Raw genomic sequence first — 23,452 nt, forward strand, 5'->3', positions numbered from 1 at the left:
AATTATACATTTATCAATAATTGATTTGTACTCAAATCGCGGCTCCTGAATCGTAATCGAATCGTGAGGTGCCCAAAGATTCTCACCTCTAGTACGAATGCGTCATTCGTTCATTTTGTGTCCCACTGGCAGCCAGTGTGTGCTTGCCTGTATTGAGGAGATTGACAAAGCAGGCTTCGTGCCACAGCAAGTTTTTAGTTGTGATGAATGGGACTTTACTGGAAGAAGATGCCAAATTCACGGCGGAGGAGAGGACTACCGGTAACTCTCGTTCAGCGGCGCCTCTTCCAAGAGCCCACACACACGGCCCCTCCCCGCCGCAACCTCTCATCACACCCCTCGGTCTGCTTCTTTCTCTCCTTGTAGCTGCTCTTTTGCTGATGTTAACGTAAGTGGATTTTACTTTTTTATGTCAAGGATTTTTGTGATTTCTGATTGATTGTGAGGGCACCAAATGGACTTCTGTATGTGTGTTGGCAGAGCAGCGCATAGGACAGATGAGCTTGTCCTTGTTGTTGGTTTGTCTTGTTAATAAAGAGAAAGTGGACCCATCACATCCTTGTTATGTTTGATATATAATACTGTATAGCACTTTTTATTGCGTTCAAAGTCTACAAACGTTCACTAAAATATGGACTTTTGTTGAGGCTGGAACCCATTATTCATATTTATATTGTTTCTTAGGTGAAATTTTGCTTTACTTTACGAACATTTGGATTTACGAACCCTGTTCAAGAACCAGTTAAGTTAAAAAAAAATGGAGGTTCCACTGTAATAATGACTCACTCTGCTAATTCTTTTGAAAAATTGTTTATTTTAATTCATCACTTTCACATATTTGGATATCAAGCGTCGGTTGTTTAGTTTATTGTACATTTTTTACAGTTTCAGATCCAAATCCTTTTTTTTTTTTCACATTTAAATTATTGGCCCAAGTAGCAAAAAAGGATGGATCATCCTCTATCAAGTTGCCTTCAGGGAACGTAGGAAGTAAAAAGATTACCGTATTTTCCGCACTATAAGGCGCACCTAAAAACCACAAATTTTCTCAAAAGCTAACAGTGCGCCTTATAACCCGGTGCGCTTTATTACGATTCATTTTCATAAAGTTTCGTTCTCGCAACTTCGGTAAACAGCCGCCATCTTTTTCCCCGGTAGAACAGGAAGCGCTTCTTCTTCTACGCAAGCAACCGCCAAGGTAAGCACCCGCCCCCATAGAACAGGAAGCGCTTCTTCTTCTACTGTAAGCTACCGCCCGCCCCCGGAAGAAGAAGAAAAAACGCGCGGATATCACCGTACGTTTCATTTCCTGTTTACATCTGTAAAGACCACAAAATGGCTCCTACTAAGCGAAAAGGATCCGGTTCATAAAAAGACGCAATCTCTCCATCCGCACACGGATTACTACCGTATTTCACAGCAACTGATATTCCTGTGAACCGCACTGTGGAACGGGAGCACGTACGGTGAATATTCGCACCACAGGGAATGAGAAGTCATCCTTCACTGTGGTTCTAGCTTGCCATGCTAACTTCCACCCATGGTGATATTCAAAAGGAAGACCTTGCCAAAAGAGACCTTTCCAGCCGGCGTCATCATAAAAGCTAACTCGAAGGGATGGATGGATGAAGAAAAGATGAGCGAGTGGTTAAGGGAAGTTTACGCGAAGAGGCCGGGTGGCTTTTTTCACACAGCTCCGAAGGCGAACACACCTTCACTAAGACGGGCAGACAGCGCCGGACGACATACGCCAACATTTGCCAGTGGATCGTAAATGCCTGGGCAGATATTTCGGTCACAACTGTGGTCCGAGCTTTCCGGAAGGCAGGATTCACAGAACTGCTGCACAACAACAGCGACACTGAATCCGATGACTTCGACGAGACGGAGCCGGCCATTTTTGGATCCCACGCTTGCGCAACTTTTCAATTCGGACACCGAAGACGAAGAATTCGAAGGATTTACGAATGAAGAATAACTTCAGAAGGTGAGCGCTATGTTTATTTTGTGTGTTGTGACATTAACGTTCGAGCAACATTATGTTGCTATTGCTCTACACCATTTTGAATTTTACTATGTTTGTGATTGCACATTTGCGTACATTTTGGGACAGAGTTGTTAGAACGCTGGTTTTCAATATATTATTAAAGTTTGACTGAACTATCTGACTGTTTTTTTGACATTCCCTTTAGCGCAGCGTAGGCGCGGCTTATAATCCGGGGTGGCTTATTGGTGGACAAAGTTATGAAATATGTAATTCATTGAAGGTGCGGCTAATAATCCGGTGCGCCTTATAGTGCGGAAAATACGGTATACGCAAAACTTCATGCAGGCTACACCAGAGGTCTCCAATCACTGGATCAGCGACGCAATCATTTTATTAGAAAAATAATACACTGTTAGAAAGTCCACATTCATTTTTTTGTTTGTCGTTTTTTTCACAGTACTTTGCTGAGCGTTCACTTTTACGTTTCATTTAGCCATCCTTGAAGAGAAAAGACGCTCACTATGCACTAGGGGTGTGGATCTTTGGGCACCTAGCAACTTCATCCGATTCCAATTCCTGAGGTAACGATTGGATTCAGAATCTATTCTCAATTCAACACGATTCTCGATTCAAACCGATTCTCGCAATGTGTTATTTGGTATAATAATTTGAATTAAACTTTTTCAAAACAGGGTACAGGTTAGAAAATCTCCATCCAATTGCATGGGAATGGCCTTAAAACATTTTAAATAACTAGTTTTTAATTAAAAAAGATGTTTTAATTGATTTTTAGAAAATTGGGAATCGTTTTAGAATCGGGATGAATAAGAATTGCAATTCGGATGCACATTTGATTTAGCATGCTAATACCGATTAGGCTAAAAGACTGAAATGAGGCTAAATGACATGAGACAACGAGACAAGACATATTAAGGAGACAAAAATATTAGCCTACATGTCACATATCCATCAGTTTTAAAAAGTAATACGTTTTTCACGATATGAATTTCATGTTGTGCCTGTCTTGGTTTTATACACAATCCCTTGAAGGCAACGTGATAGAAGATGCCAACGCTACATTAAGGGGGTCCAAAAAAAAAAGGATTTTCCAATTAATCGCGATTCTTATTTGTAACAATTCTTAATCGTTTAAAAAAAATCAAAAATCAACTATCCATCCATCCATCCATCCATTTTCTACCGCTTATTCCCTTTGGGGTCGCGGGGGGCGCTGGAGCCTATCTCAGCTACAATCGGGCGGAAGGCGGGGTACACCCTGGACAAGTCGCCACCTCAAAAATCAACTAAAACATTTTTTTAAATTATTTGGTATATATAAAATAAATACATAAATATAATTAAACATATATATTTAATTATCAGACAAATCATATCTGTTGTACAGATTCACTTGACAAAAGGGTCGGATACTTCTCTTGCCTCATTTGTATTTGACTTTATTCAATGTTTGGGTAGAATTTTAGGCATGTAAGTAAGTCATATAGAAATTTGTCCGAGCTGTTTATCTATTTTATGGAAGAATGTAGTTAATCATAGAACTGGCACCCAATGTTATTAAAAAAGTATTGATTTTGAGTGGGGGAAGAGTGGATCGTGAGATCGACAGGCGGATCGCTGCGGGATCTTCAGTAATGCGGACGCTGTATCGATCCGTTGTGGTGAAGAAGGAGCTGAGCCGGAAGGCAAAGCTCTCGATTTACCGGTCGATCTACGTTCCCATCCTCACCTATGGTCATGAGCTTTGGGTCATGACCGAAAGGACAAGATCACGGGTACAAGCGGCCGAAATGAGTTTCCTCCGCCGAGTGGCGGGGCTCTCCCTTAGAGATAGGGTGAGAAGCTCTGTCATTCGGGGGGAGCTCAAAGTAAAGCTGCTGCTCCTCCACATCGAGAGGAGCCAGATGAGGTGGTTCAGGCATCTGGTCAGGATGCCACCCGAACGCCTCCCTAGGAAGGTGTTTCGGGCACGTCCGACCGGTAGGAGGCCACGGGGAAGACCCAGGACACGCTGGGAAGACTATGTCTCCCGGCTGGCCTGGGAACGCCTCGGGATCCCCCGGGAGGAGCTGGACGAAGTGGCTGGGGAGAGGGAAGGAACTATTACAGCGTGTAAGTGGGATAAAACAAACAACATGTTTACTTGACCCACTTCCTGGGAAACTTATCAAGGAGCTTTTTGTATTATTAGGTCCATCAGTGCTAAATATTATAAACTTATCACTTTCCTCTGGCACTGTTCCCCTAGCATTCAAGAAAGCGGTTATTCATCCTCTGCTCAAAAGACCTAACCTTGATCCTGACCTCATGGTAAACTACCGACCGGTGTCCCACCTTCCCTTTATTTCGAAAATCCTCGAAAAAATTGTCGCACAGCAGCTAAATGAACACTTAGTGTCTAACAATCTCTGTGAACCTTTTCAATCCGGTTTCAGGGCAAATCACTCTACGGAGACAGCCCTCGCAAAAATGACTAATGATCTACTGCTAACGATGGATTCTGATGCGTCATCTATGTTGCTGCTTCTTGATCTTAGCGCTGCTTTCGATACCGTCGATCATAATATTTTATTAGAGCGTATCAAAACACGTATTGGTATGTCAGACTTAGCTTTGTCGTGGTTTAACTCTTATCTTACTGACAGGATGCAATGCGTCTCCCATAATAATGTGACCTCGGACTATGTTAAGGTAACGTGCGGAGTTCCTCAGGGTTCGGTTCTTGGCCCTGCACTCTTTAGTATTTACATGCTGCCGCTAGGCGACATCATACGCAAATACGGTGTTAGCTTTCATTGTTATGCTGATGACACCCAACTCTACATGCCCCTAAAGCTGACCAACACGCCGGATTGTAGTCAGCTGGAGGCGTGTCTTAATGAAATTAAACAATGGATGTCCGCTAACTTCTTGCAACTCAACGCCAAGAAAATGGAAATGCTGATTATCGGTCCTGCTAAACACCGACATTTATTTAATAATACCACCTTAACATTTGACAACCAAACAATTACACAAGGCGAATCAGTAAAGAATCTGGGTATTATCTTCCACCCAACTCTCTCCTTTGAATCACACATTAAGAGTGTTACTAAAACGGCCTTCTTTCATCTCCGTAATATCGCTAAAATTCGTTCTATTTTATCCACTAGCGACGCTGAGATCATTATTCATGCGTTCGTTACGTCTCGTCTCGACTATTGTAACGTATTATTTTCGGGTCTCCCTATGTCTAGCATTAAAAAATTACAGTTGGTACAAAATGCGGCTGCTAGACTTTTGACAAGAACAAGAAAGTTTGATCATATTACGCCTATACTGGCTCACCTGCACTGGCTTCCTGTGCACTTAAGATGTGACTTTAAGGTTTTACTACTTACGTATAAAATACTACACGGTCTAGCTCCGTCCTATCTTGTCGATTGCATTGTACCATATGTCCCGGCAAGAAATCTGCGTTCAAAGAACTCCGGCTTATTAGTGATTCCCAGAGCCCAAAAAAAGTCTGCGGGCTATAGAGCGTTTTCTATTCGGGCTCCAGTACTATGGAATGCCCTCCCGGTAACAATTAGAGATGCTACCTCAGTAGAAGCATTTAAGTCCCATCTTAAAACTCATTTGTATACTCTAGCCTTTAAATAGCCCCCCTGTTAGACCAGTTGATCTGCCGTTTCTTTTCTTTTCTCCTCTGCTCCCCTTTTCCTTGAGGGGGGGGGGGGGGGCACAGGTCCGGTGGCCATGGATGAAGTGCTGGCTGTCCAGAGTCGGGACCCGGGGTGGACCGCTCGCCTGTGCATCGGCTGGGAACATCTCTACGCTGCTGACCCGTCTCCGCTCGGGATGGTGTCCTGCTGGCCCCACTATGGACTGGACTCTTACTATTATGTTGGATCCACTATGGACTGGACTCTCACAATATTATGTCAGACCCACTCGACATCCATTGCTTTCGGTCTCCCCTAGAGGGGGGGGGTTACCCACATATGCGGTCCTCTCCAAGGTTTCTCATAGTCATTCACATCGACGTCCCACTGGGGTGAGTTTTTCCTTGCCCGTATGTGGGCTTTGTACCGAGGATGTCGTTGTGGCTTGTGCAGCCCTTTGAGACACTTGTGATTTAGGGCTATATAAATAAAGATTGATTGATTGATTGATTGAAGTCTGGGCTTCCCTGCTTAAGCTGCTGCCCCCGCGACCCGACCTCGGATAAGCGGAAGAAGATGGATGGATGGATGGATGGATGGATGGATGATTTTGAATCGATTCTGAATGGAATCGTTACCCCCAAGAATCGAATCGAATTGTGTAGAGCCTAAAGATTCACTAAACTGAAACTCGCCAGATCCTTGTAGTCCGCTGAGCTCCACACAAGGATCTGGGACTTCTCAATAGGAGATGTATTTCAGAAGGCGGGGCCTTGTAAAAAAAATCATTGTATGTGATTGGATAAACCACTTGTTCGTTACCTTATCTCCAAAACAGAACAGCCAATATAATGGATAACGACTAGGGGTGTAACGGTACACAAAAAGTTCGGTTCGGTACGTACCTCGGTTTAGAGGTCACGGTTTGGTTCATTTTCGGTACAGTAAGAAAACAACAAAATATAAATTTTTTGGTTATTTATTTACCAAATTTGTAAACAATGGCATAACATACATATACACACAGGGTCCATTGCCAGGGTTAATGTGGTCAACATATATAAAATAAAAACTAAATAAGATAAGGCTCAGAATGGTTTCTTAACAAAACTTTTCTACATATAAAGTGCTTTTTTTGATTGATTGATTGATTGAGACTTTTGTTAGTAGATTGCACAGTACAGTACATATCCGTACAATTGACCACTAAATGGTAACACCCCAATAAGTTTTTCAACTTGTTTAAAGGCCTACTGAAAGCCACTACTACCAACCACGCAGTCTGATAGTTTATATATCAATGATGAAATCTTAACATTGCAACACATGCCAATACGGGCCGGGTTAGCTTCCTGAAGTGCAATTTTAAATTTTGCGCGAAATATCCTGCTGAAAACGTCTCGGTATGATGACGCCTGCGCGTGACGTCACGGATTGTAGAGGACATTTTGGGACAGCATGGTGGCCAGCTATTAAGTCGTCTGTTTTCATCGCAAAATTCCACAGTATTCTGGACATCTGTGTTGGTGAATCTTTTACAATTTTTTCAATGAACAATGGAGACAGCAAAGAAGAAAGCTGTAGATGGGAAGCGGTGTATTGCGGCAGGTGTTGTGCCGGAAAACGCACCCCCGCCGTAGAATGCACCCCCTGACTGTTGTGCCGGATAACACAGCCGGTGTTTCATTGTTTACATTCCCGAAAGATGACAGTCAAGCTTTACCATTGGCCTGTGGAGAACTGGGACAACAGAGACTCTTACCAGGAGGACTTTGAGTTGGATACGCAGACGCGGTACCGTGAGTACGCATGCAGCTGCGGCTTCCAAACATTTGATCGCTTGCCCGTGCGTACTTGCCCCTATGTGCATGTCACGTACGTAACTTTGGGGAAATATATGTGCTGTATGAACTTTGGGGAGGTGAACGGTACTTTGGGCTGTGGGATTGAGTGTGTTGTGCAGGTGTTTGAGTTGTATTGGCGGGTTATATGGACGGGAGGGGGGAGGTGTTTGTTATGCGGGATTAATTTGTGGCATATTAAATATAAGCCTGGTTGTGTTGTGGCTAATAAGAGTATATATAAGTCTTGTGTTTATTTACTGTTATAGTCATTCCCAGCTGAATAGCAGGTCCCACCCGCCTCTCACAGCATCTTCCCTATCTGAATCGCTAAACAGTTTCAAGTCAACTCAGCCTCAGATTAACTTTTCTTCCCCCCCCCCCCCCCCCCCCCAGCCTGGCTAACTTGGCAGTAAGAGGTGGGAGCTGTTTGCTCGTCTTTATCTTTGTTGACGCGATGTTCACTTGGGGGTGGTGCCGCTTCAAATGAGCTAGCATGTTTGACGTGTTGGCAGAAGCATGCCTTACCTCTACTGAACAATGTCGGCAAACCTCCGTCCTCCGCACCGCGCAGTCGAAGTGTTCCCAAACGGGAGATCTTAACGAGGCAGGAGGGTCTTCCAGCTCTGGCTTTTATATGTTGTCGTAGCCCGGTCGTTGCTTTCATGGCGTGTGTTGTGCCTCGGTGTGCATTGTTTACACAACGTACGCTACTTATTATGTCCGTGTGGAAACTCGTTCGGTACACCTCCGAACCGAACCGAAACCCCCGTACCGAAACAGTTCAATACAAATACACGTATCGTTACACCCCTTATAACGACAGAGCAAAAAGTTAGAGAACTTTTGCTGAAACAACGCAGCAATGTCAGTAGACGATCTATGTCGTTTGTACAAACAAAATACAGTATGTCAGCACACGACTCCTTGCTGCGTGCCGCCATTGTTGTTTGAATCAAACAGTCGCTTCGGCGCTACGTCACATCTATGAAATCCCGCCCGGCGATCCTGATTGGTTCATTATGTTTTCACTATCTTGGATGAGTTTGCATTGCCTTCGAGCCCAGATCCTTGTGTGGAGCTCAGCCATACTTGCCAACCTTGAGATCTCCGATTTCGGGAGGTGGGCGTGGTTAAGAGGGGAGGAGTCAAGTATTTCTATATACTTGACTTTCAGTGAATTCTAGATATATATATATATATATATATATATATATATATATATATATATATATATATATATATATATATATATATATATATATATATACAGGTAAAAGCCAGTAAATTAGAATATTTTGAAAAACTTGATTTATTTCAGTAATTGCATTCAAAAGGTGTAACTTGTACATTATATTTATTCATTGCACACAGACTGATGCATTCAAATGTTTATTTCATTTAATTTTGATGATTTGAAGTGGCAACAAATGAAAATCCAAAATTCCGTGTGTCACAAAATTAGAATATTATTTAAGGCTAATACAAAAAAGGGATTTTTAGAAATGTTGGCCAACTGAAAAGTATGAAAATGAAAAATATGAGCATGTACAATACTCAATACTTGGTTGGAGCTCCTTTTGCCTCAATTACTGCGTTAATGCGGCGTGGCATGGAGTCGATGAGTTTCTGGCACTGCTCAGGTGTTATGAGAGCCCAGGTTGCTCTGATAGTGGCCTTCAACTCTTCTGCGTTTTTGGGTCTGGCATTCTGCATCTTCCTTTTCACAATACCCCACAGATTTTCTATGGGGCTAAGGTCAGGGGAGTTGGCGGGCCAATTTAGAACAGAAATACCATGGTCCGTAAACCAGGCACGGGTAGATTTTGCGCTGTGTGCAGGCGCCAAGTCCTGTTGGAACTTGAAATCTCCATCTCCATAGAGCAGGTCAGCAGCAGGAAGCATGAAGTGCTCTAAAACTTGCTGGTAGACGGCTGCGTTGACCCTGGATCTCAGGAAACAGAGTGGACCGACACCAGCAGATGACATGGCACCCCAAACCATCACTGATGGTGGAAACTTTACACTAGACTTCAGGCAACGTGGATCCTGTGCCTCTCCTGTCTTCCTCCAGACTCTGGGACCTCGATTTCCAAAGGAAATGCAAAATTTGCATGGTTGGGTGATGGTTTGGGGTGCCATGTCATCTGCTGGTGTCGGTCCACTCTGTTTCCTGAGATCCAGGGTCAACGCAGCCGTCTACCAGCAAGTTTTAGAGCACTTCATGCTTCCTGCTGCTGACCTGCTCTATGGAGATGGAGATTTCAAGTTCCAACAGGACTTGGCGCCTGCACACAGCGCAAAATCTACCCGTGCCTGGTTTACGGACCATGGTATTTCTGTTCTAAATTGGCCCGCCAACTCCCCTGACCTTAGCCCCATAGAAAATCTGTGGGGTATTGTGAAAAGGAAGATGCAGAATGCCAGACCCAAAAACGCAGAAGAGTTGAAGGCCACTATCAGAGCAACCTGGGCTCTCATAACACCTGAGCAGTGCCAGAAACTCATCGACTCCATGCCATGCCACATTAACGCAGTAATTGAGGCAAAAGGAGCTCCAACCAAGTATTGAGTATTGTACATGCTCATATTTTTCATTTTCATACTTTTCAGTTGGCCAACATTTCTAAAAATCCCTTTTTTGTATTAGCCTTAAGTAATATTCTAATTTTGTGACACACGGAATTTTGGATTTTCATTTGTTGCCACTTCAAATCATCAAAATTAAATGAAATAAACATTTGAATGCATCAGTCTGTGTGCAATGAATAAATATAATGTACAAGTTACACCTTTTGAATGCAATTACTGAAATAAATCAAGTTTTTCAAAATATTCTAATTTACTGGCTTTTACCTGTATATATATATGTGTATATATATTAGAGATGCGCGGATTATCCGCGGGTCGGGCAGTTGAAATGAAAAAAAATTAGATTTTATCCGCGGGTCGGGTCGGGCGGTTGAAATAAAAAAAAATTAGATTTTAAATAGATTCAGGCGGGTGGCAGTTAAACCAATTCGGAAATATATATACATAGTTAAATGTTGTTACCCACATACGAAAAATGAGCAGGCACCTGCAGCATATGCCACAACAGAAGAAGAAAAAAAAAAAGAGATGGACACTTTTACGGAGCGGAGAAGGGACGCCTCGCCGGGTTCCGGGACCGAGGCCCCTTCCCCCGAGAGGGCCCCACCGGGAGCCGTAGCTGAGGCGATCCGCGAGAAGGGCCCGACGCACGTCCAGGGTCACCACCGCACCGACACCCCGCCTCGTCCGCCTTCGCCGTGGCCGGCGTCACGCGCAGCAGGTAAGCAGCTTACCTGCCTGCCACCCCCGTGGTCGGGGGCTCGTAACAGGGGTCACTCCGCGCGCTCCGCCCGCGCAGCTTACCTGCCCGCCACCCCCGTTGCCGGGGGCGCGTAACAGGGGTCACTCCGCGCGCAGTGCGCTCACGAAAGGGGTGGGGCTCACCCTGGTGAGCCGAGTGGGCCACTTTTGGTAAGCAGAACTGGCGCTGCGGGATGGACCGAACGCCGGGTTAAGGCGCCCGATGCCGACGCTCATCAGACCCCAGAAAAGGTGTTGGTTGATATAGACAGCAGGACGGTGGCCATGGAAGTCGGAACCCGCTAAAGAGTGTGTAACAACCCACCTGCCGAATCAACTAGCCCTGAAAATGGATGGCGCTGGAGCGTCGGGCCCGTACCCGGCCGTCGCTGGCAGCGAGAGCCGCGAGGGCTAGGCCGCGACGAGTAGGATGGCCGCCGCGGTGCGTGCTGAAGCCTCGGGCGCGAGCGCACCTCCACGCGCTTGGAGGTGCGCTCAGCGCGGCTCCCAGATGATTGCGCACTGGTGTGCGTCTGGGCCGTGACAGCGTGGCACGCGAATGTCTCTGCTGCATTGGATCAGTCTCCTTTCTTTAACAGGCAAAAGCTTTATAACCTCACTAATGCCTTGCATCGTCTATATTAGATATATAACAACGGGCGGGTGCGGTTTTGATTAAATGTTAGATCGGGTGGATGGCGGATGGTTGACGACTTTTGTGATGTGGTTGCGGATGAAATAATTGCCTATCCGCGCATCTCTAATATATATATATATATATATGTATATATATATATATATATATATATATATATATAAATAAGAGAAATACTTGAATTTCAGTGTTCATTTATTCACACATATACACATACATAACACTCATCTACTCATTGTTGAGTTAAGGGTTGAATTGTCCATCCTTGTTCTATTCTCTGTCGCTATTTTTCTAACCATGCTGAACACCCTCTCTGATGATGCATTCTGCTTCGTCTCCTTGTTGTGTGCGCAGTTGTGCACTCTCTAAAAGCCCTAGATGTTATTGTCACATATGCATGTACAGTAGATGGCAGTATTGTCCTGTTTAAGAGTGTCACAACATTGCTGTTTACGGCAGACGAACTGCTTTACGGTAGACGAAAACGTGACTGCTGTTGTTGCAGCGCTGGGAGGACGTTAATGAAACTGCCTAACAATAAACCCACATAAAAAACCAAGAACTCGCCCTCGATCATTCTACAGTTATAACGTGATTGGGCAGGCACGCTGTTTATATTGTGGGAAAGCGGATGTGAAAACAGGTCAGGCCCGCATAGAGCTGGAGGCCCCCTCCAGCGCGGCCTGAATTTCGGGAGATTTTCGGGAGAAAATTTGTCCCGGGAGGTTTTCGGGAGAGGCGCTGAATTTCGGGAGTCTCCCGGAAAATCCGGGAAGGTTGGCAAGTATGAGCTCAGCGAACTACAAAGAGCTGGCGAGAGTCAGGTTAAAGATTCACAGCCCTACAAAATATAAACCAAAAGTCGGAATCTGAAAAGAAAAATATTTCAATATGAAATACAAAGGCCTGAGACTGAAAAACCCCCAGATTGAAACAGTAACAAACAAGATTTGAGTCTGAAAACAACAAAGGGTCAAATAATATTCAACTGATTAGAGATGCGCGGATAGGCAATTATTTCATCCGCAACCGCGTCAGAAAGTCGTCAACCATCCGCCATCCACCCGATGTAACGTTTGAGCAGAACTGCACCCGCCCACCATCCGCCCGTTGTTATATATCTAATATTAATAAAAAAATTAAAAAAAAGGGTGAAAACTACGCGAATTGCACCTTGTGCAGACAAGATTTTTCGATCGGACACGGAGGAATTAGCGATGTAAAAGACCACGTTGGGACAAAAAAACACAAGTCTAATGCCGTTGCTAGCGATACAAGTGGAAAACTTTCAACGTTTTTCGTCGCCCAAACAGATTCTTTGGATGTGATAAATGCCGAAGTTTTATTTACGGAGGCAATAATTGAGCATGGACTTCCAATCGCACTGGCTGATCACATGGGACAGTTAATAATGTAATGCAACCTTTAAAAATCATTAGGCGGTGATCGCGATCCCAAAAATAAACTTTTCTTGCATGATAATGTCCAGAAAAATTCGCTTTATATTACTATAGAGTCCTTTTAACGAATGAGTTTGATGGTTTATCACAAACCTTAAATGAAAGAAGTCCTTTGTTCTCCTGCACCATGCATGCACAATCCTGTCAGCTGTATTTCACAGCACGACATACTGTTAAAAGTGTTTATACTATTTATACTTTCAATTAACAAATTGAAGTCTTGTGAAAGGTTGACAGGATAACTGGCATTAACTGTCAAAATAATTTCAAACTATTGAAGTTAGCTTACAGAATAAACATGTCAATCAACCCATATGATTTTTGCTGTAATATTTTTGTTTTGAAAAGTCACTGTGACTGATAGAAAAGTGATGGTTTTAGCAACATTTTAACCTGTCTGAATGCTAATAGTCATTTTGCGTCGGGGGGCGAAGCCCTGAACCCTCCACCAGGACTTTGTCCTGGACCTACCGGGGCCTGCGGCCCTTGGACCCTGGCTACTAGGTTTTTCTGATTTAAAAGTTGGCAGGTATGGTGAGGTTATAAAGCTTTTGCCTGTTAAAGAAAGGAGACTGATCCAATGCACAGACATTCGCGTGCCACGCTGTCACGACCCAGACGCACACCAGTGCGCAATCATATGGGAGCCGCGCTGAGCGCACCTCCAAGCGCGTCTCGCTGCCGGCGACGGCCAGATATGGGCCCACGCTCCAGCGCCATCCATTTTCAGGGCTAGTTGATTCGGCAGGTGGGTTGTTACACACTCCTTAGCGGGTTCCGACTTCCATGGCCACCGTCCTGCTCTCTATATCAACCAGGGTGAGCCCCACCCCTTTCATGAGCGCACTACGCGCGGAGTGACCCCTGTTACGCGCCCCCGGCAACAGGGGTGGCAAGCAGGTAAGCTGCGCGGGCGGAGCGCGCGGAGTGACCCATGTTACGAGCCCCCGGCCACGGGGGTGGCGGGCAGGTAAGCTGCTTACCTGCTGCGCGTGACGCCGGCCGCGGCGAAAGCGGACGAGGCGGGGTGTCGGTGCGGTGGGCGCGGTAGTGACCCTGGACGTGCGTCGGGCCCTTCTCGCGGATCGCCTCAGCTACGGCTCCCGGTGGGGCCCTCTCGGGGGAAGGGGCCTCGGTCCCGGACCCCGGCGAGGCGTCCCTTCTCCGCTCCGTAAAAGTGTCCATCTCTTTTCTTTTTTTTTCTTCTGTTGTGGCATATGCAGCAGGTGCCTGCTCGTTTTTCGTATGTGGGTAACAACATTTAACTATGTATATATATTTCCGAATTGGTTTAACTGCCACCCGCAAAAAAAAAAAAAAAAAAAAAAATTAATCCGCCCGACCCGACCCGCGAGCGGATAAAATCTTAGTTTTTTTAATTTCATCCGCCCGATCCGCGGATAATCCGCGGACTCCGCGGTTGTGTCCGCAAACCGCGCATCTCTACAACTGATGTATTTTTCAAAAGGAAAAATCTTGATTACTTTATTTGTAAAGTTTAACTTTTAAGTACAAAGCTTGCTTCATATGTTTGCCAGACGCATGAACGATACGTCAATGCTTTCAATTCGGATGCAGTCTTTCGTACGACGCGCTCGTGGCTCTGCCCTCTTTCCCTAGCCGCCACCCCTAATTCTTTGAAAGTGGCAAAAAGTGCTGAGGATGGAGAGCCGCCGCCTGTTCGGAGGACGGCAATCCATCATCGCCGACGCTGCTTTTTGTGGTAGAGAGGAAGTAAGACAAACTGCAGAGTGTCCGTTACTTCCCGCAAGCGACCGGCCTGGCCCGAGCCCGTTATAGACGGGGCACGGCGGCCCGCTCAGATGGACGAGCGGCCTCATTGCAGGCGACGGGGCCACTGCAACACGAGGTATCAGGTCGGAACAGAAATCAATGTCACAGGAGGATAACCAGAACAGCTACAAATCAATTTCCTGTAAGCTGGAATTCAGTAGGAGGGTCAGAGGAGGAAGGGGGAGGAGTGGGGGTCGACATAATACATAATAAGACCACATGACAATAAAGTTTTGTCTGCTCGCCTGTTTTTCATTTGATACTCCATTGACAAGACAAAGTTCCTCAACAAGAGCAGCATTTAACCCTAAAACGCCTAACGTATCATAAGTGATACATACGCTTTAGAGCCCTCTCCATCATCAGCGTCATTATTGTTCACTAAAACACCTGACGTATCAGATCAGATGCATGCATTACATGTATAATCCACATGAGGGCAGTAATGGACGTATTAGAGGGCTTTCCAGTCATGCAACATTGCCACAAAGCAGAAACGAGAGACACCTGATTTTGAAGAGAAACTTTGCCAAATTTGAAAGAGATGAGGTAAGAAAAAAATTATTTTTTTACTGACACATCAGTAGGAATGTGAAATGTATTAATATTTCATAAAATACTTTACAGTTAAAAATGTGTGTATCAAATTTGAAACAGCAGGTATTAAAGGTAATGTAACTCTAAATTAGTCAATTGGCATTTAATTGCATTTCCTGCATTATAAATACCACCGAGCATCATACAGTCTTTAGATGTTTTTAATAAATATGTTTACATTACACATTGTAATATATTTAGAGATAAAATATACATATCAGATTTGCTGTATTTGTGGTGATCACTAGGTGTGTGTTGCAATAATTAATTATTTTTATGAGGTAAAAAAAAAATCAGTTAAAAGGGAAAAAAATAATTATGTCGACTTTTTGTATGTTTTTTAGATGGCAAATAATTACAAGATTGAAGGTGCTTTGAAAATGATCGAGAATGTGAATTAAAGTGATCTGCAGCACTGGGGGGAGATGATGATGATAAATGTTTTTATGTTCGGAAATAACCTGAGAGATATTTCTGTGTGTTGCATTATGTTTTGGTTTGTTATGAAAATAACATCCAAATAATATTTTGTGACCGGCAAATTGAAAATCATATATGGAAATTGACTTATGTAAAAAAAAAATATATATATACAGGTAAAAGCCAGTAAATTAGAATATTTTGAAAAACTTGATTTATTTCAGTAATTGCATTCAAAAGGTGTAACTTGTACATTATATTTATTCATTGCACACAGACTGATGCATTCAAATGTTTATTTCATTTAATTTTGATGATTTGAAGTGGCAACAAATGAAAATCCAAAATTCCGTGTGTCACAAAATTAGAATATTACTTAAGGCTAATACAAAAAAGGGGTTTTTAGAAATGTTGGCCAACTGAAAAGTATGAAAATGAAAAATATGAGCATGTACAATACTCAATACTTGGTTGGAGCTCCTTTTGCCTCAATTACTGCGTTAATGCGGCGTGGCATGGAGTCGATGAGTTTCTGGCACTGCTCAGGTGTTATGAGAGCTCTGATAGTGGCCTTCAACTCTTCTGCGTTTTTGGGTCTGGCGTTCTGCATCTTCCTTTTCACAATACCCCACAGATTTTCTATGGGGCTAAGGTCAGGGGAGTTGGCGGGCCAATTTAGAACAGAAATACCATGGTCCGTAAACCAGGCACGGGTAGATTTTGCGCTGTGTGCAGGCGCCAAGTCCTGTTGGAACTTGAAATCTCCATCTCCATAGAGCAGGTCAGCAGCAGGAAGCATGAAGTGCTCTAAAACTTGCTGGTAGACGGCTGCGTTGACCCTGGATCTCAGGAAACAGAGTGGACCGACACCAGCAGATGACATGGCACCCCAAACCATCACTGATGGTGGAAACTTTACAGTAGACTTCAGGCAACGTGGATCCTGTGCCTCTCCTGTCTTCCTCCAGACTCTGGGACCTTGATTTCCAAAGGAAATGCAAAATTTGCATGGTTGGGTGATGGTTTGGGGTGCCATGTCATCTGCTGGTGTCGGTCCACTCTGTTTCCCGAGATCCAGGGTCAACACAGCCGTCTACCAGCAAGTTTTAGAGCACTTCATGCTTCCTGCTGCTGACCTGCTCTATGGAGATGGAGATTTCAAGTTCCAACAGGACTTGGCGCCTGCACACAGCGCAAAATCTACCCGTGCCTGGTTTACGGACCATGGTATTTCTGTTCTAAATTGGCCCGCCAACTCCCCTGACCTTAGCCCCATAGAAAATCTGTGGGGTATTGTGAAAAGGAAGATGCAGAATGCCAGACCCAAAAACGCAGAAGAGTTGAAGGCCACTATCAGAGCAACCTGGGCTCTCATAACACCTGAGCAGTGCCAGAAACTCATCGACTCCATGCCACGCCGCATTAACGCAGTAATTGAGGCAAAAGGAGCTCCAACCAAGTATTGAGTATTGTACATGCTCATATTTTTCATTTTCATACTTTTCAGTTGGCCAACATTTCTAAAAATCCCTTTTTTGTATTAGCCTTAAGTAATATTCTAATTTTGTGACACACGGAATTTTGGATTTTCATTTGTTGCCACTTCAAATCATCAAAATTAAATGAAATAAACATTTGAATGCATCAGTCTGTGTGCAATGAATAAATATAATGTACAAGTTACACCTTTTGAATGCAATTACTGAAATAAATCAAGTTTTTCAAAATATTCTAATTTACTGGCTTTTACCTGTATATATCTAAGAAAAACTTTAGTTACAAATAATTGGAATTTTCTGTCTATGAGTGGTGCAGGCTTTAAGGGGTTAAAAGTACAGGTGCTTACCTCGCAGGACAAAACTGATGTGGTTGACCCACTCTCGAGCCTCCTCAGGACTGCTGGCAGTGAACTAGAGACATAGGATAAAAAAAAACTTCAGCAACACAAGAAAATCGTATGTACCGTATTTTTCGGACTAAAAGTTGCAGTTTTTTTCATAGTTTGGCCGGGGGTGCGACTTATACTCAGGAGCGACTTATGTGTGAAATTATTAACACATTACTGTAAAATATCATATAATATTATTTAGCTCATTCACGTAAGAGACTAGACGTATAAGATTTCATGGGATTTAGCGATTAGGAGTGATGGATTGTTTGGTAAACGTATAGCATGTTATAGTTATTTAAATGACTCTTACCATAATATGTTACGTTAACATACCAGGCACGTTCTCAGTTGGTTATTTATGCCTCATATAACGTACACTTATTCAGCCTGTTGTTCACTATTCTTTATTTATTTTAAATTGCCTTTCAAATGTCTATTCTTGGTGTTGGGTTTTATCAAATAAATTTCCCCCAAAAATGCGACTTATACTCCAGTACGACTTATATATGTTTTTTCCCTTCTTTATTATGCATTTACGGCCGGTGCGACTTATACTCCGGAGCGACTTATACTCCGAAAAATACGGTAATATTATTTCTGTGTGAACGGATTCGCAGAAAGAACGCCGGAAATGAGCAATAAAAAACAAATTTACAGCTATGACGCGGAAAATCACGAGAATTCGCGTCAACGTGAGTGAAACGCCGCCAGGAACGTTTGGTAAAATCACTGGTTGTTAGTCCCTGAAACACTCGACCCCCTTCCAAACTAACCGACGAAATAATGGCGTATTTATTTTGTAACAGTTGTTATTTTGAAGAGTTCGGCGATCTCGTAATATAAAAATAAAAAGTATTGTACTATACTTAGACTTACACTTAGAAAATCTTTATTGTCCCTGAGGGGCAATTTGGTTTGCAGCAGTAGTCATTAAAAACAAGGTTCAACAGTAAAACGAGGTACAACAGTAAAAAACAAGGTGTAACAGTAAAAACGAAGTACAACAGTAAAAACAAGGTACAACAGTAAAACAAGGTACAAATACATAAAATACATACAACATACAAACCATCATGAACGCATTGAGCTAAAAACTAAAAACATTTGTAAAACAATAAAAACTAATCATCACACGTCGCTTCCCACTCAAGTGACTGCATAGCAGCTAAGCTTGTTTAAGAAGCTCATTTATAGAGGCAACAGCTGAGGGAACAAAGGATCTTATGTATCTGTTGTTTTTGGCCTTTCTATTAGTAGGGGCGTACTGGCATCCTGAGGGTAAGAGTCTAAACTCTGAGAAGAGAGGGTGCTGAGGGTTGACCAGAATTGCCTTTGCCTTCTGGATGACTCTGGCCTGATAGATCTGGTTCAGGGGGTTCAAGGTAGTGCCTATGGTCTTTTGGCACACCTTGATTATACCACCCAATCTCAATCTTCAATTGCCAAATACTTTGGCGATTGAAATGTACGTCACACCCCTACGTGTCATCTCTTGCTGCCAAGCAGTTGATTGTTTTTAGCCCTTTTTAGAAATATTTCTGACAACATTTAATGCTTCATGGACGGATTTGTTTGCTTTCATTGTTGACACGGTTGGTTCACCTGATATGTGGGGCGAAAGCAGCAAAAAACAAAAAAAAATCTAATTACATTTCCAGAACAAGCGCACAGCATTTGTGGACAAACACCCAGCTGGAGATGACTGAAAAAGAGCAGTTTTAGTTTCGGAACGGCTGCGGAAAGCCGATCGCAAAAAAATACTTGGTGAGTTTTTTTCATGAATGCCATAACATAAGTGGATTGAAACTATAAGTGGTGTTATCTTCATTTTGGGGATCAAACAGAGTTTGCGGCTCTTAGTGTCGATTGCATTGTACCATATGTCCCGGCAAGAAATCTGCGTTCAAAGAACTCCGGCTTATTAGTGATTCCCAGAGCCCAAAAAAAGTCTGCGGGCTATAGAGCGTTTTCTATTCGGGCTCCAGTACTATGGAATGCCCTCCCGGTAACAATTAGAGATGCTACCTCAGTAGAAGCATTTAAGTCCCATCTTAAAACTCATTTGTATACTCTAGCCTTTAAATAGCCCCCCTGTTAGACCAGTTGATCTGCCGTTTCTTTTCTTTTCTCCTCTGCTCCCCTTTTCCTTGAGGGGGGGGGCACAGGTCCGGTGGCCATGGATGAAGTGCTGGCTGTCCAGAGTCGGGACCCGGGGTGGACCGCTCGCCTGTGCATCGGCTGGGAACATCTCTGCGCTGCTGACCCGTCTCCGCTCGGGGTGGTGTCCTGCTGGCCCCACTATGGACTGGACTCTTACTATTATGTTGGATCCACTATGGACTGGACTCTCACAATATTATGTCAGACCCACTCGACATCCATTGCTTTCGGTCTCCCCTAGAGGGGGGGGGGTTACCCACATATGCGGTCCTCTCCAAGGTTTCTCATAGTCATTCACATCGACGTCCCACTGGGGTGAGTTTTTCCTTGCCCGTATGTGGGCTTTGTACCGAGGATGTCGTTGTGGCTTGTGCAGCCCTTTGAGACACTTGTGATTTAGGGCTATATAAATAAAGATTGATTGATTGATTGATTGATAGTGGGTTTTATTTGGGCGGAAATGGGCTCAAATGGCTCTTTGTATGCTGAAGGTTGCCGACCCCTGTGCCAAATGAACTAATATTGTATAATACCGTATTTTTCGGACTATAAGTCGCAGTTTTTTTCATAGTTTGGCCGGGCTCCAGTGCGATTTATATATGTTTTTTTCCTTCTTTATTTTGCATTTTCGGCAGGTGCGACAGATGTAAAAAGCCAGTGTTATTAAAGGGGAACTGCACTTTTTTTATTTTATTTTGCCTATCGTTCACAATCATTATGAAGGACATGACAAAGGATGGATTTTTTTTAATGCATTCTAAATATTAAATAAATGAATTTAAAAGTCTGTTTACAATGGAGCCTATGGAGTTGCTCTATTCTGTCCCTTAAAAACATCCAAACAGCTCCATTTAGGTTTTATATACATGATGTAAGTATAAATGTAATGTAGTAACAGTTATAATTAAAGCTGCAAGCAGCGTTGGTCGGGCCCGCGTATTTGGCAGGTGCTAGTCCTAAGTGTCCCAATACTTTTGTCTACTTTTAGTCTGAAGTGTCCCAAGACTTTTGTCTAGTGTACCTACCTTGTCTGCATTGTGTGGGCACGTTGGTGCTTCCTGCTTTTAAGCAGCCATCTTAAAAAAACAGCATTGCAGCAGCATCACCGCAGCGGGTCTTTGAAGGGTCATAAAATCAAAACCGGAGCAGTTATAAAAAAACTGTTCTGTTAATTTATGCACACGGGTATAATCTCTCTCCTGTGTTAGTTTGAAGGCGAAACGACAAACGCGCTCAGAGGAGATAGTTTTTGAAGGAAGGTGACCGGTTTTTACAAAATAATTGTTTTGAAGGGGGAATAGCAAACTTGCTGTTGATTTTTGCTGGGGGTTGTCAATTTATGAAATGTAGGTCTAAGTGAGACCTACGGAGAGGTTTTTGTTTCATGTCTCTCCGACCTTCCCAGTGGGAGTTACAGGCAGTTTTGTAATTGTTTTCTTCCGAGGAGCAGTTTTTTATCAGTTTTATTCAAAAATTGCTGTAGAGCGCAATTTTTGAATTTGGGGTTAGGTTTTTTTATTAGATCACAGTTTTTGCCAGTCCTGATGTGTGTGTTCAGTTCGGTGAGTTTTGAAGCATGTTAAGGGGGTCAAATTACAGCGCAAAGAGGCAAAAGTGACTGTTTTTAGTACTTTTTTGTCTTGAAGGGGGAATTGCCAACTTCCTGTTGATTTTCGTCCGAGAATGTACCATTATGAAAGTTAGGTCTGAGTCAGACCTACATAGAGGATTTTGTTTCATGTTTTTCCGACCTTCCTAGTGGGAGTTACAGGCAGTCTAGTTTATTTTTTTCCTAGGGGGCGCTAGAGCGCAATTTTGATTTTTGCGGTCTGGTTTTTTTATTAAAAGACAATTTTCGCAGGTCCTGACGGGTGGGTCAAATATGGTGAGTTTTGAAGCATGTTAAGTGGGTCAAATTATTGCTCGAAGAGGCGGCGGAAGAATAAGAACGAATAATAATAATAAAGAATAAAACGAACGAAAAACAATAGGTCCTTATGTCCCATTGCATAAGGACTCCCTGTGGGAGTCCTTTTGCAATGGGCCATGGCGGGCCCTAATAACATTTAATATTTACGTATTTTGATCATTTTAACCATACGCCGCGCATTTATTTCAAAAACACATCACAACATTCGCTGTTATTTTCAGCAACGTCACTGATTATTACTCACTGCAGACTTAATATATATAACATATATATATATATATATATATATATATATATACATTCATATAGACATAATAAACATAATAAAACATAACTTACTGTACAATGTCTGCTGTCATTAGGATGCCGACTGACAGAATCTTGTTATATTTTCATTTAGATGAAGAATGACTCATAATACTCGCGAAGTGCCTTTCTCGCCATTCCCGAGTCAAAATTGGCTGTCAAAGTGTGCCAACTTGTCGGAAAACGTCCTCATTCTTCTACTATCCAGGTGAGAGGCATGATTTATGATCTGCAATAAACTTTCACGAACAAAAGAAGCGAGGAAGCACCTTACCACTCGATGATGTAAACATTGGCTGGTGATCACAGCGTTAGCGCTTATAATAACAATATCACTAATACTTGTTCATATTCAAGTCACAAAATGTAAATGGAGTATTGTTGGTGTTTTTTTAAATTTTTTTATTGGGTTTAATGGGCGGAATAAAGGACCTCCCAAGTGGACCTTTATTCACGAATTAGGATGCATTAAAAAATGTTTTATCCGTCATCATGTCTTTCGTAATGATTGTGATCGATAGGCAAAATAAAAAACAGAAAAAAGTGCAGTTCCCCTTTAACCTTTCTTTTGACCCGTTTTAGGTTTTAAATGCATACAAGAAACATAAACATGAGTTTATGACATCGAGGCTTTTTGACTTTGTCATAAACCTCCATTTCAACAAAATTAAAACAAAAAATAACATTTTACAAAGTTTTTAAGTGGTGTGCTTGAAATGATGACATTTGTAGTCTTAAGGTCCTTTTCGACCCAGTGATGAAAATATCACTTTAAAGCAATATTTAGAGCCCAAGCTGAGTTCTTAAGTGTACTGTCAAGACATCTCGCTCCTATTCCAACCTTTTGGGGATTTTTCATTTTGCCTATTTTTCGCCTACACTTGCACAAAAATAAGAAGACAGACATGTCCAAACATCTTCGGTCAATTCGGTATTTTGTGTTTGCTGACTTGGAGAGTGCCCATCTCCAAATTGCAGAAACCAAAATGAGAAGGGTTTTTTTCACAGTGAGCCAAGTTCTTGATCATATTGTTGGTGATGATGAGGAAGAGGATACAGAGTGGAATAGCGATACACAAGGAACCGGTTTCACAAGATGGAGTATCATCCAGAAAACACAGGCACATCTGATGAGTCAGATGAGGACGCCATCAATGGCGATGCTGCCGTAACTGACAGATTCAAGTCCAACTGACAGATTCAAGTCCTAAAATGGTGAAATCTGTTCAAGTTCACACCCTCATGATGAACATGGCAGGGTCATCAAAATGACACCTGAAAAGTTTGCTGTGACAAGAGTCAGAGAGTTATTTATGCCATTGTCACAAACAAAAAAATCTTCATTGCTGTGACAAACACTGAAGGACAAAAAGTGGAAGGGCATTGTTGAGGAATACTGGACGCTTATGTTGGTTT

The 23,452-nt window shown here is 43.0% G+C and overlaps 1 protein-coding gene across 1 annotated transcript in view; it reads right to left on the bottom strand.

The window, feature by feature from the left end:
- skap1 (src kinase associated phosphoprotein 1) overlaps window positions 1-23,452 on the bottom strand; it is a 278,687-nt gene that overhangs the window by 115,444 nt on the left and 139,791 nt on the right. Inside the window, exon 8 of the mRNA XM_061931992.1 lies at window positions 17,596-17,659. Within this exon, the coding sequence (XP_061787976.1) occupies window positions 17,596-17,659 (64 nt within the window). The remainder of the gene's footprint in view (window positions 1-17,595; window positions 17,660-23,452) is intronic.

This window comes from Nerophis lumbriciformis, linkage group LG39 (genome assembly GCF_033978685.3).
Source record: "Nerophis lumbriciformis linkage group LG39, RoL_Nlum_v2.1, whole genome shotgun sequence".
NCBI lineage: Eukaryota > Metazoa > Chordata > Actinopteri > Syngnathiformes > Syngnathidae > Nerophis > Nerophis lumbriciformis.